The following is an 18,844-nucleotide window of genomic DNA, read 5'->3' as shown; positions in this document are numbered from 1 at the left end:
CTTTTCCGTATGTGACATCCAAACCAGACGTTGGGGTTGTTCTCGTTGGTTTTTCAAATCGGGAACAGGGAAATGGCAAATTCTGGTTTCAAATGTTCTCCAACATCCAGAGGAAGAAGCAGCCTGTTTTGGGATTAATAAATAAATCTGGGTCTGTTTCTTTAACCAAAGTATGAGTTGTTGCTATTAGGTAAACATGATAAACATCTAAACTATAAGATAATGAGTGCTATTAAAGTTTGGCAAAAATGGTTTTATAACGCTAACATTTTTAAGAAAAATATTAAAACAGCTGAAAACCAGTGATTTATTTACTTAAAGCACCATCTAGTGGACAGAAGACTCAAAAGAGCGCTAAGAGGCCTTTTCTGAACCAAACATTACTGAAAAATATTTAAATATTGTATGTAAAAGCTCAGGTATTTTAAAGAAAAATCATAATCATGAGCTACATTAAACAATTTTGTTCTTGCTGAAATGGGTTTTCATGTAAACTATATTCTGTTAAATCTGTTTTTAAAGTGTTTTATATGATTAAGCACCAGAATGCCAGAGAAACCTACGAAAAATACAGTTATCCAAGCACTGTTACCTTGTATAAGGTACAAGGTAAACTCACTCGTTTACCTTGTATAAGATGAGAGCAAAGACTGGAACTCAGAGCATCTTGACCTGCGGAGTTACATGTTGTTTACACCCAAAAACAGAAATGCAAAAATATTCGCCAGACAGACTGTGAGAACTGACTTCTCCTTATCTGGACTTTCTTATAACTGCAACTCGCTCGGACAACATAAACTTAATTAATCCTTCACTAAAACAATTATTACTAATTGTTAAAAATAGACATACTTCTAATACATTTTAAGTTCCTTGAAGAGAAACGAACTTAACTGCTGGTTTTCTGCAGATGGATAAATATTAAAAGTTTTTCAAGATATTAAAAATTATTTTAGGTGTCTGGTTTGCAGTTCTTCCGCCATCAACCTTGACGCAAACAAAGAAATCTTTGGAATATTTAAGCATGCAAGGTTGGTTTTAGCCCTTACCAACATTCATATTTTCCCCCAATAAATAACTCGTATAACTTTGAAAATGCTGATTTCTACCCTTTAATGTTATTCTGGTCGCCAAATCTTAGGGTAATTTTTTTGTGTTACACCACCGGCAGCCATTTTGTTTTTCTAATTTCGACGACAGCAGGAAGAAAATATCTGTTCTTATAATTATATCTTAGTTTACAGATAAAACTAAAAACTAAAATGTTTTGTCAATTGATAATGCATGTTTATGAAATATAACGCTTTTTAACAAACAAGTATGTTATTAAAGACTGGCTCAGTGGTAGAACGAAGGAGGCGCGAGCTCATTTTAGCACTTAAGCTAGCATAGCTGTAAAGGTAAGTTGAGTTCGAAATTTACATTTAAATTTATATATTTTTAAATTTCTTGGTGAAAAATGTCTTGCCTGTAATTGAGTGCATGTAAACACAATATATTTTATCGGGGTTATAAATGGCTAGTGGATAACCGTTACTGTAGTCAAAAAGAAGTATTTATCGATTTCCTTTAATGATTAAAATATTTCCAACACCAGAAAATTATGCTGTTATTGAAGATTTCTCCTCCCCTTCCTTCTGTCTCCCCTCTCCCATCGCCAGCCTCCACCTGAGCGTCATCTTTCCTCATTATCTCCCAGACACGGATGGAAATAACCCGTCTCAGTTCGGAGCCGCCACCGCCTCCACCACTACCTCAGACCGGCTGTTCCCCCGTCGCTCAGGCCGCTGCAGGACACTGCAGGGCGGGGAACGAGCGGTAGGAGCCCCGGCGGCGGTGCTGCGACGGCTGCTTTCAGCGTGAGCAAGCCTCTTCTGCTTTCCTTGATGTTCCTTGACAGCGCTAAGAGGAGCTTCAGAGAGGCAATTTGTTTGAATCTGACCCACAGAAAGGCAGCATGAACCGCAGCAGACGAAGAGGAGAAGGAGGTTTCTTCACCATGTTTTTCTCGCTGTGTTTAATTTGGACACAGCTGCTGATCCCAGGTAAGCGTCTGCTGGCTGCATGCTGCCTCAGTCAAAAAACAACAACACAGAATCAACCCAACATTTAGCTAAATAAATGTGTCATTTCCACAATCTTCTTAAAAATAACCAAAAATGCCACCGCTATATGTAGATCTGACACTAAATCAATCATATATCTATGCAGTTTTCTTAAAATGTGTTTTATGATGGGCATTTATTTATATATCGCAAATAGACTGTATTTGCTGTGTGTAAAAGCAATATAAAAATATTCTAAATAATTGTAATATTTGTAAATAATTTGTTTCCCTACTATAATCCATAATATTCAAAATCTAACTGTTTTTGTTGTGTTAATGCATACCAGATGTGTCAGTTAAAGTGTAGCTTTAAAAAAGGAGAATGAAATGTAGTATTTTTAGCTTGGAGAGATATTTGAGTCAGCTGCAGAAGATGCCAGCATCTCCACTGCGTCTTCAGGGGCTGTTCAGTGATGCAGTTCCTGTGTGAACGCCTTAAATCGGAATATAGGTCAAAGGACCTTCATACTGAGTCCTCATAAAAACCATAATTTACACTGAAAGCAGCTTTTATTTACATGAGCGATGAGAACATTAATCTCAAAGGATGCATTAATTCAAATCTAGAAAAACATTGTACAATCCCATTACATCTGGGAATAGTTGTAGTCCGTTTGTAATAAAAGGCTTCTGAATATTTTAAAGGTGAATAAAAAAGAAAAACAAAATAATATGCAAACCTGATTCTTACAGACATAAAAGATCAGTGGTGGTGCCCAAGTTGTTGTTTGAGTCAAAATTGACCCAATTTTTGGAAAATTAATGGGTAAAAAGATTATCTTAAACTGATGCAAAAACTCCAATGAATTTAGTTGTTTTGTAATCTTTGGTAAAAAAGTTTTATTTTTGTTTGAATCCATGAGTTTTTAAAGGTTTCAGAGAGCTGGATGTTGTCTGTTTCTTAATGGAACAAATGATATTAATATAAGCTGAGAACCATGTGGAATACAAGAACTAATTCTTTAATTTGTGGACAGGAAGTCAATTGTATACTTGAACTAGTCAGATCGTTTTTGCTGGTTTCAACTGGTTATGTACAGTATCCTCAAAAAGATTGTATTATTTTTGTAAAAATGAAACACGGAATATAATTTACCTTCTGTTTATCTATGTTTCAGATGGGTGGTAATGTCAAACTTTGGTTAGATTTGTCTGAAGATCTGTAGATTTGTTTTTAAAACCAAATGTGTTGTAGTAGTAGTATATTTAACAAAAATGATCTCATTTGATATTATTTTAGCCAAATCTTATATGAAAAGTAAAATATCGTCTGTAAACTTTACTCTGTAAAAACGTTTTTATGACAGAACTAAACTTTTTTTCTGTTTTTAATGGTGGTGCACCAGGATATTATAATGAAAGTTTGATTCAATATGTGCAGCTCTATATTAAGTTACAATAAATTTGATATTTTGAATGATTAGATTTATTGCTAGTCAATTAACTGACACTGATTCACTTAAAAAGGTGGAACATTTCCTGAAAATTTAATGGAAATACAAAAAAGTAACTTTTTGACCCAAGAATTCCAGCTTTAAGATGCCTTAATTTGTAACAAATGTTGATTATTTTGGTCTGCCTAGGAAGGCATTTTCTCCTCTTTAAATAAAATTTTTAGAATGTTGCCAACATATTTAGCTAAATATCTAAATTTATATAAACAAAACAAAACACAGATTTATCTAATGAGATTTGTGTTGATGTCAAGTAATGAGAAAGATGAAAAGGAATAGTAATTAAAGTCTTCAATCAATATAATAATTAGGTTTGATGGTGTGACATATCAGTCGATATTGATAATTGATAATTAGTTTTTTGTCTTAAATATCTGAAATTCTACCAAACTAGTGGAGTAACGTTTCCTGTTTCATCCAGTTTTCACTCCGCCATCTTGTTTTTATTTTTATTTTTAAGCAGTTATGAGGCTAAGCCTGAAACTGATGCTGCACAAGTTACTCAACTGGTTGTTGCTAGGTAACCAAGGTTGGGGGGAACTTGAAACTGCTTATTACCCAGCAGGTTGTTGCTAGGCAACCGAAGAGCAAGTGAGTTAATTGGTTCCATGAACCTAACCTATCTTAGTTGGCTAAACCCTTCCCTCTGCCTACATCTCCCAGAATGCTGGGTTGGAGTCCAGTGAATATTCACTATTTTAAATATTCAATCAGATGTATTTTTTATTGTTATTGATCACAAAATATATTATTAATTTATTATTCAGGCCTAGTAAGAGTATCAATAGCTAATCTCACAAGGAGCACTAGTTCTTCATCAGTAGTCTTGTATTCTAATAAATATATAAAATATGTAATTTTCTTTTGTATATTTCATTCACAATGATGTTAAAATGTCTTATATTTGAGGTATAAAACCTGCAGAAACCCAGCAAGGTTACTGAAAACTGTCTGAAATGCTCAGTCCTTCATTCTCATCTTGATCTTTGAGATAAGTTTTTTTGTTTTTTTCCTGTCAGGCGTTTTCCGTCGTTGGTTTTGGTCATCTGATGATGACTAATTCCTGCTGTAATTCCCTCCTGTAGGCTCTCACTGTTTCTCCGGTTTTAATCGGGGTCTTCAGGTTCGTTCTGCTTCAGGAGGAAAACAGCTGACTTGTTTTATCCTGTGGTATAGCCTTGGTTCTGGCTGTTTATTTCATTTCTGTTGTCTTCATCACAGTGGGTTTGCTTCTGGAGCGATTTAGCTGATTAGATGGAGAACATTTGATTAGTCTGTCGTGGTCAGCAGGTCGCTCTGACAGAGAAACTGGGAGTCAAATTCTGGTTCTTGTGATTGATGATTCAGCTGTGAGGCAGCAGCTGTGATGCTAATTACATGAGAGAAGCGGACTGAGCTTCCAGCATTTTCTACACAAAACACTCAACCAGTCTGCTCGTTCTCTGCATTTGTACTAATATCGTATTGTAATAATAATATGTAATAATTGTAATAATATCTAATATTATTTCAGCTGTGTGACAATAACAAAAGGAGAAATCCAATATATAATCTCAAAGGAAAAGGAAATGCCTCACTCTACTTGTCTCGTAATTCACTTCCAGCCTGAACAGAGGCATGATGGCTGCTGTCCAATCAGACCTCACCTCAGCATCCTGCATAGCAACCAGGACGCTGTCGTTAGGTAGGAAAGAAGTGAGGAGGGGATGGAGAACGCTGAGTCAGGTTCACAGCATCTCTGAGGAGTTAAATGCAGATTTCAGCTGTTTTTTCAGCCAGAAAAGGTGAAAGATATAGAATTTATTTGGCTTTAATGTAATTGCTGACATTTTGAACCCAAGCTATTTATTTCCTGCCCCCTCTGTTTTATTTAATTTGTTGCTATCCATTCATTTCTGCTTGTCAGGCTTTTACATAATCCAAAAAATTATTTTTAGGAAAGAAAAATCTGCTGTCAGAGGAAATGTGACAATTTGGACAAATGTGTGGGTCCGTTTGTGTATGTATCACAATATTTACCAATATCATCGCTAGATTTTCTAATATTACCCAGCCATAGTCTATTGATTTTGATGCAAATGAGAAAATGGCATCGATTATATTGAGATATTGATTGTTTTAATAACTAGTTTTTTGCTGTATGAATTGCATATATGATGATGGCTGCCAAATCTGTTGGTAATGAAAGCTTTGGTCTTCAACTTTAAAACTATAACCGATCCTTCTGTCACTGTGTTTACACTTCATAAACGATGTAGAGTAGAACAGCTGCAGCCATAACTTATGACTGTTTCAGAGTTTACGCTCTGAAACACAAATATAATCACTTCAACGTTAGAGAAAGTTTGCAACATTCAAATATTTGTAATATTTAAAGCTTAAAAGCCCAACACAAACCACACACACACAAATATAATATATGTAATTGCACAGTTACCACGAAGAAGAAGACAACAGGAAGTAGAACCTCGGAAGAAGACTGAGCTCTACTTCCTTTTTCACAAAATATTAGCAAAAATGTAGTGGTGTCAGATTAGGGTTAGGGATTTGAGCAGTTCTAGTTTTAGGAGTAGCAGTTCTCGCTGCATTTCTATTGACCATATAATTGCGCAAATTGGAATTACAAAGATAAAATTGCTTAATGGAAACGGGCCAATTTCAATAAAAAGGTTTTGCACTAATATTAGGTGTTTTCTTAGCTGTATTGAAATTGGTTCATTTTGCAAAACTGCAATGGAAACTCTTGTTTTCTAATCACATCTTGTGACAATACGGTCAAGATTGGACGTGAGCATCAATACCTGCCGGAAAAACGTCCTGGATCATAAATGTGCTTATAGTTTTTCTTTTCTTTCTCACTAAGTGTAAATAAAGCTCCTGAATGAATTATTCAGGGCTCGTCTTCCTGGCGGTTGGTTGGGATTTCCTCCATGCTGCCCACAGATCTGAGCGCAGAGGCAGATGTGCTGCGTTCTGCTGTCTCAGCCTCTCTGTGAGCCGAGTGTGATGCGTTCGAGGTCGACGTGTTTAACAGCAAAAAGACACAGAATGCTGTTGGTAGCCAGTGGTTTAAAAATAGACAGTGAAAGGATGTTTCTGCTTCCTCCTCCTCCTCCAGTCTTTGTAGTCAGGATTAGAGATGAAACCGTTACTGGTTTTACGTTTTAAATACATTTATTAACCCAAAACGTGCTTAATTATGGATTGAATGAGAAATAATTCAACAAATCAACAGGTAGAGTTAATTTACTGTTATTTAGCTTTCACAAATATAACAAGATGCTGTGGTTCAGAAGATTCCTCAAATTTTCTGAATGTTATTTTTTGACAATGCTCAAGTTGGACAAAAAAACCCCCCAAAACACTGAGGATTTATTTTGTAATTACAGTTTTCTAACTGAAAAGTTTTTTTCGTTTTATTTTAAAAATGCTTTCTACTATAATTAATTACTTAGTTTTACTGCATGTTTATTGGCCTTTTTTACCTGTTGTTTAAATTAAATGTAATGTTTAGTTTTATTAAACTTATGTTTTATTTGTTTAACTTCTGCTACCATGTGTTTCATATGGTTTTTCTGTGTTTTTGTTTATTTTTTATTTTATGGTTTTTGTTTTATAATTTTTTAATCCCAGTTGTACAACTTTCATCAGGATTTTAAAAAATTTGTTTCTTTGAATTTGTATGTTCATTTTCATCATCAGACCATCTGCATTCATCTTCATTTTATTTTTTTTTCAATTCTTTGTCTTCTATAACTCTGTATTTTTATGTTTTTAATTTTTCATTGCTTCCTGTTATAACATTTTGTTTCTGTGGATTAAAGCTGCCCTATAAATAAACACTGATTGATTGATTGATTGATTGATTGATTGAATGTCTGCTATCATCTTTCTCTCAGAGTATTTCGCTGGCGGTCCGTTCCCGACTCACCGTCCGGGTCGGCACACTCTGATCACTCAGAGAGATGCGAATGAGCTGCCGGAGTCTCGTTCCCACCTCCATCTCCATCGCCACCAGCACCAGAACCAGAACCAGTACCGGTCGGCCCGGCCTGAGTCTCGGCTTCCACACAAACTCGGCGCCCGGCAGAGCTTGGACCTGCTGGAGCAGCTGCATCAGGATGTGGAGCCGGACCACTTCGGCTGGCGTGTTGTACCTGGGGAATATGTGGTTACCATGGTGAGTGCTTTGTAAGCCTGTTGCAGTGATCAGTTCATAAATTGATCTCATGATAAATTAAATGAGCTCCATATTTTCCATTTTCTTTATGGTTTCAGTTATGTGTGTTTTTATTTCAGATTTAGTCATGTTTTATATTTAATCTTTAGAGTATCTTTCAGTTCCAGTGTAGCGTGTTCTTTACAAAATTAAACTGTATTGATCTCTGAGAGGGCCTGCCTTATTATGCCATTACCAGCAGATTACTTGAAAATGATCTCAAAACAATATTATCATTTATCACAATTATTTATCATCCAGCAAAATTGGCTGTTGCTTTTTTTTTTTATTGGTTCAAGCCAGGGCTGAACAATGAATCAATAACAATGTGTATCGTGATCAATATCAAGAGATAATAGGTCTGATAGAATGTTCAATAGGTTCCCTGAACTCTGATCCAGAACCGCAAAGCATTCTGGGGGATGTAGGCAGAGGAAAGGCTTTAGTTAACTAAGCTAGGTTGGTGGAATCAACCAACTCACTCACTCTTTGGTTGCCTAGCAACATCCTGCTGGGTAACAAGCATTTTCAAGCTCCCCCACCCTAGCTTTGGTTACCTAGCAACAACCAGTTGAGTAACTTGCGTAGCAGCAGTTTAAAGTTTCACTGCTGTGCCTCATAGAAGCAGGTATTTATTGTGTCGTTTATTTTTTATCGTGATAAATTTCTCAGAAGAATTTTGATTTATCGACATGATAAATTACAATTATTGATGTTTAAAAAAAACTGTCTATCATCAGGATTGTTAGTTTTACTATTTTCTCAATAATAACTTCAGTAAATATCAATGAATTTCAAAATACAATGAAATGCGGTTAGTTTGTGTAAATTAATGATAAAAAAATCACATTTCTTAATGTAATTTGAAGATGTTGTAAGATGTGTATTACAAATATGAATCATTTCTATGACCAGTTTTTGTTTGTGTGGCTACGAGTGCCATACAGCTAATAGTTCTTATCGTAATTTTTGTCATAATAACAGTACCACTTAAGATCCATATCACTCAACCCTATTGAAATAAAAGTCACTTTTTGATCATATTTTATGTGATTTGTAATTTATGTTTTTAGAAAACAAAGCAAGCTCCACTGTTAACCAGATTACTGAAGCACCTGAAATCTGTAGCTGTCTTCTCATTGGTTGGTTGGTTTTTAAGGTGGTGATGTCGTCTTAGAAACATGTTAGAGAAGGTCAGGGGTCAGAAAACAGACAGCAAATGATTGATCACATGCTGCAGAGTTCTCTATGTATGGAGCTGCAGTCTCTGTTGCCGTAGCAACGCTAATAGCGTGCGAGCAGACCCAGTTCCCTTCACAATGGGCGGTTGTGTAACTCTTAGATAAACAGCAGTGACCTTCAGAGACAGACAGAGACACGGGGGATGCGTCTGGGAGATGCAGGTGTTGAGGCAGGTGTTTCTCGCTGCATTTGTCCTGCTATTGTTCCAGTTACCGAACGCCGAGTCGGTCCGACTGCAGCTCACACGCTCTCACGAGCCTTTCTGCTGGATGTCAGAATTCTGCAGATTTTCCTAAATGTTTTCTGAAGGAATCAGACGTTTGTTTTGGACAATTTTTACTTAAAAAATACCTACAAACTTGGTTTGGCATTGTGACTTTTTGTTAAATCTTAAATCTGGATTCTCCTTCACTTGAGGCAAAAACATGGGGCTGATTTTTTTCATTCTGAAATTGTATATTTTGGTGATTGTAGCCTGACTTTACCTGACTTCATCTGTTAAAGTGGAAATTATTTTTGCACACTTTGCAGGGATGTACTTGAGAATAGAAGGAAGTCTACAATCAACTATTTTCAATCATATTTACAATCAACTTGCTGCAAGGCACTGTTGCCTTGCAAGAAGGTCCTGGGTTTGATTCCCGGCCCGGGGTCTTTCTGCACGGAGTTTGCATGTTCTCCCTGTGCATGTGTGGGTTCTCTCCAGCTTCCTTCCACAGTCCAAAAACATGACTGTCAGGTTAATTGGTGACCCCGCGTCTCGCCCAGAACGCTAGTTGGAGGAAAAAAGGAAAAAATACTGCAAATATTTCTAAAGTAGCACCACAATATTAGCAGGTTTTATTGCAAAATCCTGGAAGGACTGATTAAATAAACACAGAGATTCCCTAAAGTCGGATTCAGTCTTATGTCTAAGACATATGATTTTTATTCAAAAAATCAATATGTCAATCTTAAACATAAGACATACGGAGCAGAATAAGATTATTCATGCTATGGAGCTTTATTCTAAATAACCAGTTTATTGTTTTTTTCTTACCTTTTCTTTGCTTTTACAAATCAGTCAAGATCCACAAATTTGGCTTTTGACAAAAATTTTTGCTAAAAAAGTATTTTACAAAGACAATTATTTGTCAGTATGTTCACAAAATACTGACAAATTTATGACACATGAAATTAATAATTGTTCAAATGTTCACCTCCCTTTAAAGTCACTGACTTAAGTCAACAGAGGCCCTGCCTATTAGTGCTCCTTCACTACCAAAACACAAAATCTTACCAAGTAGTTTTGGTCTAGTTTCTACTACAAATGTCTTATTGCACTTGAAATATGATACAGCTAACCTACTAGAAACTTTTCAGTGAGATATGAGCTTTTAAAAGTCAATATTTCCTTAAAATTTATTTTAAAAGTTCTAGTTGTACTGGCAGATTTTTTCACTTATGGGAAAAATATCTTATGAATGAAATAATCCACCAGTGGAATATTAAGGAAATATTAATTAAAACTAGAAAATTTCTGAAGAAATTTAGCCGGGGCCTGCCAAAGCGTGCCCGTCGGTTTGGGCCCGGCGTTGTCATGCTAGAAATTAGCATCGATGCTAAAGAACGCTGCAATGTAATCAGTAGCATGTGGAGAATCACAAGAACGTTAAGTAAGGTGGCCGTGCACCATTCAGTATGATTTAAAATTTTTGTCAAGGCTTTTATTTTGAAATTTTTGTAAAACTTCATTTCAAAGTGCCAAACTAAATCCATGTATAACAGTCATTGGATAAAATCAGTTATATAATGCTGAAAAGAGCAATAATGTCATGTAAAAATTGCCAAGGCTTTTATTTTGAAATTTTTGTAAAACTTCATTTCAAAGGGCCAAACTAAATCCATGTATAACAGTCATTGGATAAAATCAGTTATATAATGCTGAAAAGAGCAATAATCTCATGTAAAAATTGTCAAGGCTTTTATTTTGAAATTATTATTATGCTTCATTTCAAAGGTCCAAACTAATCCCATGTATAACAGTCATTGGGTTAAATCAATTATAATGCTCAACAGAGCAATTACCTGATTTAAAAATATTCAAGGCTTTTATTTTGAAATTTTCAGTATGCTTAATTTTAAAGTTCCAAACTAATCCCATGTGTAACAGTTACTGAGTTAAATCAGTTATATACAGCCCATAGCAGCACGTAGCTCTAAAGGCCAGTTCAGTCCTGATCTGTTTCAACTGAGCGTTCCACTATAGATAGAACTACAGTGATGCGTATTTGTAGTCCTAATCAGCAGCCAATAGCCTCTTGAGTTCCGTTGCTATGGTAAATAAGTTTCTCACCAAGGTGTGAACTGTTAGTGACAGAGCCTGAGACAGCCTAGAAAATCCTGTCGCATGACTTTGCTCTGAAGCACCGTGACAGAAAACCGTACGGTCTAGATAAATTTCGAAAACATTTTACCGGAGCAGACATGCGTATCAATGTCAGGACCGATTTTGATACCAATCGTGCGATATTTGTGGGCGTGATGGCGATTTCAAAATTATTTTGGGTGAAAAAGTTGTCTTAATTTCTCACTCTAATCAGTGAGAGATGCACTCTAATTTTAGGAAAAATTAGAAACTTTGGGTCGCTTAGAGGCAAATTGTGGACAAACCGTAATTGGTATCGACGAGCCGTCTTCACTTTCGAAGAGATCACAGACGTATCTACAAAATGAAATTTGGCATTTCTACGTGAATTTGTGACGACACAGAGAATCCTCAAAAATAGGGTATTTCTAGGATTTTTCCCATTGACTTATAATGGGGTTTTTTTCGTAGTTTTTTGCGAATTATGTCGCCACGTTAACCCCGAATCCCACCAAAAGTAATAGCTCCAATGGCGTGAATTTTCTGCACGTTTTGATACCTCATTTGTAGGTGTGCACCCAGCGGTATGAGCCGCATTAACGGTTACGGAAGAAAAATAAAGAATTGGGAGAATAGTAATAGGTTCCTGCCATTGCTTTGCATGGCAGGCCCCAACAAGCTTTTACATATCCCTGAAAACTTCCTTGTAAGTTAGATTTGTCTTATTTCCAGTGTAATAAGATATTTGTAATTGAAACTAGACCAAAAACATTTGGTAAGATTGAGTGTTTTTGTTGTTAGGAGTGATGAACTTTGCATGATTTACTGTCCAGTTGTTGTTGAGTAGAAAAACATTTTTGGCTAATCTAAGGCTGGAACATTAATGACTGTCTGAGTCATGAGCTTCACTTTAACAGATCTATGAACCATTAAACCATCAAACTCAGATTTCCATTTGCTGTTTTTCAAGCATCCTTTCAACATAAACCTGAATAAAATGTCTGGATCTCTGCAGAATAGATGCATTTAGAAGCTACAAGGTATTAGCATAACCACCGCCAGCAGATCCACAGTCTGCAGACAGAATAGTCGGAGGTGTCATGGCCGCAGATGCATCGTGGGAGTGGCGACAATCTGCAGAAACCTCCTGTGGAATCTCAAAGACAGATGGGAATGCTGGCAGTCCGCAGACGACAGTGTCTCTGTTTTTAATGTTCAGTTAGGAAAATAAAAGCTGCTCTTTGCACAGATTGAGACTTTCTGTGTAGTCACATGACCCGGGGTCCCTGCAAGCTGTCTCTCTGAAAAGCATCCTCTAATGTGCTTAGACGTTTCCCTTCAAGCATTCAAGCTGAGAGAGACCCTGACATGCGGTCAGCAGGTCATCTGCTCATTCAGCTCTTAAAAAGAGCATAGAATGCATTCATAAATACGATTATTCTCATTTAAATCTCCTTAATTCGTCCCTCTAACGCAGCAGTTTGCAAAACAATTACAGTAATGTGATGTAACAGTATGTAAGGGAGAGAAACTTCAGATGGTAACTTCTTACTTTCCATCACATTCCTCCAAGACACCATGTGACCTTTGCTTCTCACAGCATGCTCCGTTGTCAAGGCAACAACGCTGTGAGTCGGCACATTTGTGTTCAAGCATTTAAAGCATTTACTGATGTTTATAGTTTTTATTTTAATTTTAAATAAATGTTCTATTTGTTTATACCATCTTTTCTTCTAGTCACATAATTTAAGCAGAATTTCAGAACCGTTTGAATAGAAAAAAATCTAATTAAAAATTGTAATTTCTCTTTGAGATCAATAAAATATTTTTGAATTAAATAAAAAACTTGCATCTCTAGATGACATAAAAGAAAACCAGGTTTTAGATAAAAATAGAATAATTTATTCATATCTGGAAGTTCGTCCGTCGATGCATGTTACTGGATTAGACACCGCCTATTAGCTGCTCTAGCTAGCGTCGCGCACCTGCAGGCGCCATTACTACACATTTGAGTCATGCCACAAAACCAGACTGTTCCAATTAGCAGCAATCTGTCAGAACATTTTTAATTTCTTATCCAATTTCTACAGAATAAGGCAGTTAATTGTGATTAATTAACTACAGACAATTTGTTTTATCTTGATTTGAAATTTGTAACAAAATCGCACAGCATTCTGGGAGATGTAGGCAGAGGGAAGGCATTAGCCAACTGAGCTATGTTGATTCAATGAACTAACTCACCGCAGTTTCAAGTTCCCCCCCAATTTTGGTTGCCTAGCAACAACATGTTGAGTAAGTTGCACTGCAGCAGTTTAAGGTTTCGACTCATAATTGCTTAAAAATAAAAAAATAACATTGCAGAGTGAAAACTGGATAAAACAGGAAACGTTATTTCACTAGTTTGTTAGTATTTCAGATATTTAAAACAAAAAAAAAACTAATCGATAATTATTGATATTGACTGATATCAAACAATAATATTGTGATATTTTTTCAGCTATATTGTCCAGTTCTACCTTCATTTAAAAAAACTAACATTTTTGTTGTTTATTTTGAAAATAAAATATTTTCATATTAGTATTTTTATGTTTTATCCACATTTACCTCTAGAGGATCTAAAGCAGTCGTCATCCGTTAAAAAGTTGTTTGAATCAGCTTCTCTGTCCTGGAGGCTTTAAAATGTCGTATTGATCCTCTGCTAATTGCTAACTAATTGATTGAACCCTGTCCACATCCCTGAGTGCACTTTGACCCCTGGCCCTGTCCCCGTTCCAGCCGGGCTGTTGGCTAATTACAGCCTATAACTGCTAGAGTGTGTGTGGCTTAGACAGAAATAGTACCTGATCCCAACAGGAAGCACAGTGGGATAATGGCATTACCCGGACGACGGCCAATCAGGTGGAGGGTTGAGCTGTGTCAGGCTCTAAGCCAATCAGAGATCAGGGAATGAGTAGATCAGGAAATGGAGCGAAAAGTCCCCGGTCGCTAAGTGACAGGCGGCTCGCCTCCTTTCATTCAGAGAAAAGCTTCGCGTGGTTGGCTTGGTAAGGTTGTTTACATTGTTTATCTTTATTTTAGCTTTTACCTCATTGTTTTTAGCTTTTTAATGTAAAGGCGTTTTATTATTTGTCTGTTTGTTGAAGAGTTTAAATGACTCCGGGACGGTTATCTGCTTACACAGAAATCAGTGGATTATTGCTGCCTGGAGATTTTACAGAGAAAATCTCAGAACAGAAAAACTTTAGATTTTAAAGATCAGTTCAAACAGAAACCCAGGTGTAAACTGATTATTATTTAAAAATATTTGTAATATTATTGGAGGATTTCTCTTGGTTAGGCTGTTTTTCTTTGAGTGTAACCAGCCGCAGTCTGATAACATCGGCTCTGTGAGCTGCAGGTTTTGTTCCTCATATTGAATTAAGTGGCAGCAGAACATGTTGTTATTTTAGCCATTAGCAAACAGCCACCCACTCTCGCACACACATGTACACAATAAGACACACTGGGATGTTGAAGCAGCCGGTGGGCTTCAGGTTGGTGGACAGAAAGCTGCAGAGGTCAGACTTCTTGTTTGTTTTCCTCTAATCTCATTTTAAAAAGCAACCTGATATTCTCTGAGTATGTTCTGCTTTTATTCACTTAGAGGAAGCGATAAATATCAGTTCAGTGGGTTTATGGATAAGTTCAGGACAAATAATAAAGGCAGAGTTGATCTGCATCACTTTTGGATCATTTAATATCACAAAGGACTGTTTGGAGTGGAATAATTGTTACATTTTTGGTGCTAATTGAATATTTATCCAGTTGGACAGAATCTCAGGACAGCAGATGCTCAAACTGGACACTAATGATTTCTAAAAGCAGAGTTGGGTAGTAATTAGCTACAATTAGTAACTTGCTAAATGTAGCTAATTTAATACATTTAACTAGTAACTAAATATGACTAGTTAGTAGATAACTAAATTTAACTAGTTACTAAATGTAGCTAGAATGTAGCGTCCGAGTGTTTTGTTCTCGGACCAGTTGGGTGTTTAGGGTGTCAGAGAAACGTTTCAAAATTTTATTTTAGTTTACCTTGCCCCTGCTGTAAAATGTAGATACTATCATAAGATATTGTTGATAAGAGTGATTAATTATATCATATAAAAGTGAACCGAAATTGTCTTTAATTAGTTCATTTGTATTGTTTTTATCTCCATTTTCAAACATTACTTGAAAATGTTTGAATTTTTCTGTGGGAAAGGTTTGCAAACAGTGTGTTAATGGATTCCTCTGAATATTTGAGCAGGTATGAAGCTAATTAATCATAGCTGTTAGCTCTAAAAGGGAAAGTAAAGTAGTATCCAAAGTTCCAGCCTGTATTTAATTTGTTTTCTTTGTTTCAGTACTTGGCTGTGGGAGTGAGGAGGCTGAACATCAGTCACCTCCTGTGGTTCCGGGACGGCGTAGCGGCGTCACTCGGCATCGCTCCTCAACATGTTCACATCAACAAGCTGAATGTAAGTCTCCCCCTCGTCCCAGTCCGTTTCATCTCCGTATTTCGCTCACTTCCTGTTGGACGGATGCTCCTTACAGGCCAGAAACGGCATCGAGCTCTTCGTCTCCTCTGAGAGGAGGGACATCTTTGAGCTCCGCCCTGCGAAGGAGATTGTCCAATCACTGAACCGTAGCGTCCTTCATCACCATCTGGCCGACTTCGGCATCACGGCGGTCAAACCGGAGGTAAATGTGTAAAATCCCAGAATCCTCGGCTCTTTTTTGGCGATGTTCCGACGTTCCGACATGTTTGCTTTCCTTCCAGTGCTGCAGAAACGTCCCAGACTCTTCCCCTTCGTCTCCAAAGAAAAACGTCCTGCAGGACGATCAGAGGGATCACGCACAGAGCAGAGATGGCCTCTACAACGTTGTCCTCTTCTTCACCTTCTTCCTCATCATCACCACCTGCCTAATGGTAAACCACACACACATTCATAGAGGAAGAACTTTCCTCTGCAAACCCAACTCAGTCTGTTGATAAACTACATGATAAAAAGTCACGTTTTTCCACTCTTAGACTTTGATTATGTTGAATATCAGTAAATAAATCAACTTATTTGGTCCCCAAATGGAGTAAAAAACCTTCAGATTATGTTATGGTAGATAAAAAATGTAAAAAATCTGATTAATAAGGTATGAAGAGGAATTTACCACCACTAGGCTTCAGTATCACTTCCTGTTCTTACCCATTCCTGTACCTCTGTTTCTTTAAAAATATAAATAAATATAGTATAAAAAAGTTGTATAGCATTCAGAGATTTTTTTTTTTACAATATTGCTTATCAGATTATCAGAAAAGATTAAAAGTGCTGAGAAAAATAGACTTCATAGTATTTCCTGGTCTTTTTCTGCTGACTACTGTCTCTTGTTTGTGACAGTTATATGTCCAGATGAAGATGTTTTGTTTTTTGTTTTTAATTTGGAGAATAAAGTCATAATATTAAGAAACTAATGTTGTAATGTTATGAGAATAAAGTCATAATTTTATGAAAACTCCTACAAAAAACTGTTAAACTGAAGAATGTTGAGCATCATCTGAAATTATTCTTCAGTTTTACAAATAAAGAAATAATCTTTTTTCTCCAATTTCTTGCTTATTTTTGTAACATTTAATAATCATGTTTTTGATATATTCCAAATGTTTTTTTTTATTTCATGAATATAATTACTACATCTATTTTTATACTTATTCTTTTTACTTCTACATGTCTAATTTCAACACTTATTGTCTTATTCCCCATTTTAACAATCTTTTTTATCATTTATGAATTCTTGTAAGTTTTATTTAAGTGTCATTTTGTTACTTAATACCTACCAGAACTTTGACACAATCATCTCAATGTTCTGCAACTCACAAAAAATAAAATTAACATTAATATTGTGCTAAAAACTGATCAGTGCTAAGAAAATAAAAAATAAATATTTAAATAGATTTAAATGATAATTTAGTAAATAATAATAACCTGAGTTTTAAGGAGTAAATCCATTTTAAGTAAAATACATATATTTTCCATTCCTTCCTTTGTAGTTTGACACTTGGACCACATGGGGGCGCCCCAACACACAGAGAAACCTCAAACACTTCCTTCAGTTTCCAGCAGGATCTCATCCGATTGCTTTTATCTATTCAATGAAATGTTGGCAACAACTTAAAATCAAATGAAAAAAATGGGAGTTAAATAGAGATTTAAAGTTAGTTTATATTAAAAATGTAAACCTTTCTGTGCTTGAAGTCGTCACAAATGTCTCTCTGTCAATACAAACAAAAAATATGTTTCAAAATCAGCCCAAACTTCAAGGAAATAAATTTGCACACACAGTTAATAAATTTTATTTATTCGTATTAGAAATGCAACCATTACATATATTTATTTTTCTAGCTTTAATTAAAGTAAACTAAACACTTATTGAGTTAGTAAAATAATAAAAACAAAGTATATCTATGTTTTATGCTAAAAATATAAAATTGAAAAGATTTGATTAAAACATTTTAATATAAGAGCACTAGAATGTTACAAAAATACTTTACACATTATTCCTTATTAGTATTCACAGCTTAATTTATGTTTGATTATATTAATATTTATACATTTAGTCTGTTTTTATCTATTTTTATGTACTTCTTGTTGAAAATATGTTCAGAAATAAATTTAATTGGATAATTGTGGTAAAATAATAATAATAATCATCACTGAGTATAATCAATAAATTAAAGTAGGCAAAAATGTATTATTAAATAAAAAACGACCTTCAAAATAATTCAAAAATAAAGAAAAAGCCAAATTATTAAAAACATTTTTTTAACTTTTAATTATCCTTGTTTATATTTTCTTAAACATTTTTGGAATATTTATGAAAATAGATTTTTTCCTCTTTACTCTAAACTGGAGAAGGTTTTGTCTGATGGGACGGTCAGACTTTAATCTTTAATCAGGTTATTTTTTCCTCAGGTTTTGTACCGAATGAAGCAGAAAGTTCCCGTTACTGAGAAGCAGCTCAAAGCTCCGCCCCTCGACCACGTCGTGAGCTTGACCCTCCCCCCCGACCCTCACAAGAGGTCAAAGGGCACCAAGGTCTGGTACATCAAATTTTTTATTTTGCTGATTTTGTGGAATGTTTCTGCTGCGGTAATGATGGCTGTTTTATTTCAGGTTGTTACGTCAGAAAGTATGGTCCAATCTGAGCTCCCGCCAGCTGTAGCCACGCCCATTCACCAGCAGCAGCCAATCAGAGCCTGCCGCCGCCTCGCTCCTCCTGTCGTCCCTCTGCCCAGGTGAGCCAACCAAAGGAAGATTGTGGCCTCGTAAATGATCAGTAATAATAAACAAGCTGCGCTTAACTGTTACACAATGTTTGTTCCTGTTTATCAATTTTTAAGATTTTTTTATTTTTATCTAGAAAAATATTTCCTATCCTCAGGAATTGTAATATTGCTATAA

At 35.7% G+C, this 18,844-nt stretch overlaps 1 protein-coding gene across 2 annotated transcripts in view; it reads left to right on the top strand.

The window, feature by feature from the left end:
* The first annotated feature begins 1,182 nt into the window (after positions 1-1,182).
* ptprr (protein tyrosine phosphatase receptor type R) overlaps positions 1,183-18,844 on the top strand; it is a 33,882-nt gene continuing 16,220 nt past the window's right edge. The window contains exons 1-9 of one of the 2 annotated variants that reach the window (XM_028044348.1): positions 1,183-1,400; positions 1,662-1,859; positions 1,949-2,045; positions 7,461-7,741; positions 15,755-15,868; positions 15,945-16,091; positions 16,171-16,320; positions 18,356-18,478; positions 18,557-18,678. In XM_028044348.1, the coding sequence (XP_027900149.1) occupies positions 1,958-2,045; positions 7,461-7,741; positions 15,755-15,868; positions 15,945-16,091; positions 16,171-16,320; positions 18,356-18,478; positions 18,557-18,678 (1,025 nt within the window). In that variant the 5' untranslated portion in view covers positions 1,183-1,400; positions 1,662-1,859; positions 1,949-1,957. Of the gene's footprint in view, positions 1,401-1,661; positions 2,046-7,460; positions 7,742-15,754; positions 15,869-15,944; positions 16,092-16,170; positions 16,321-18,355; positions 18,479-18,556; positions 18,679-18,844 lie in introns of both variants that reach the window. The other variant, XM_028044347.1, reaches the window with a different exon arrangement.

Source organism: Xiphophorus couchianus, chromosome 17 (genome assembly GCF_001444195.1).
Source record: "Xiphophorus couchianus chromosome 17, X_couchianus-1.0, whole genome shotgun sequence".
NCBI lineage: Eukaryota > Metazoa > Chordata > Actinopteri > Cyprinodontiformes > Poeciliidae > Xiphophorus > Xiphophorus couchianus.
Note: the sequence above shows the minus strand (reverse complement) of the source record. Positions and strands in the feature narration are given on the sequence as shown.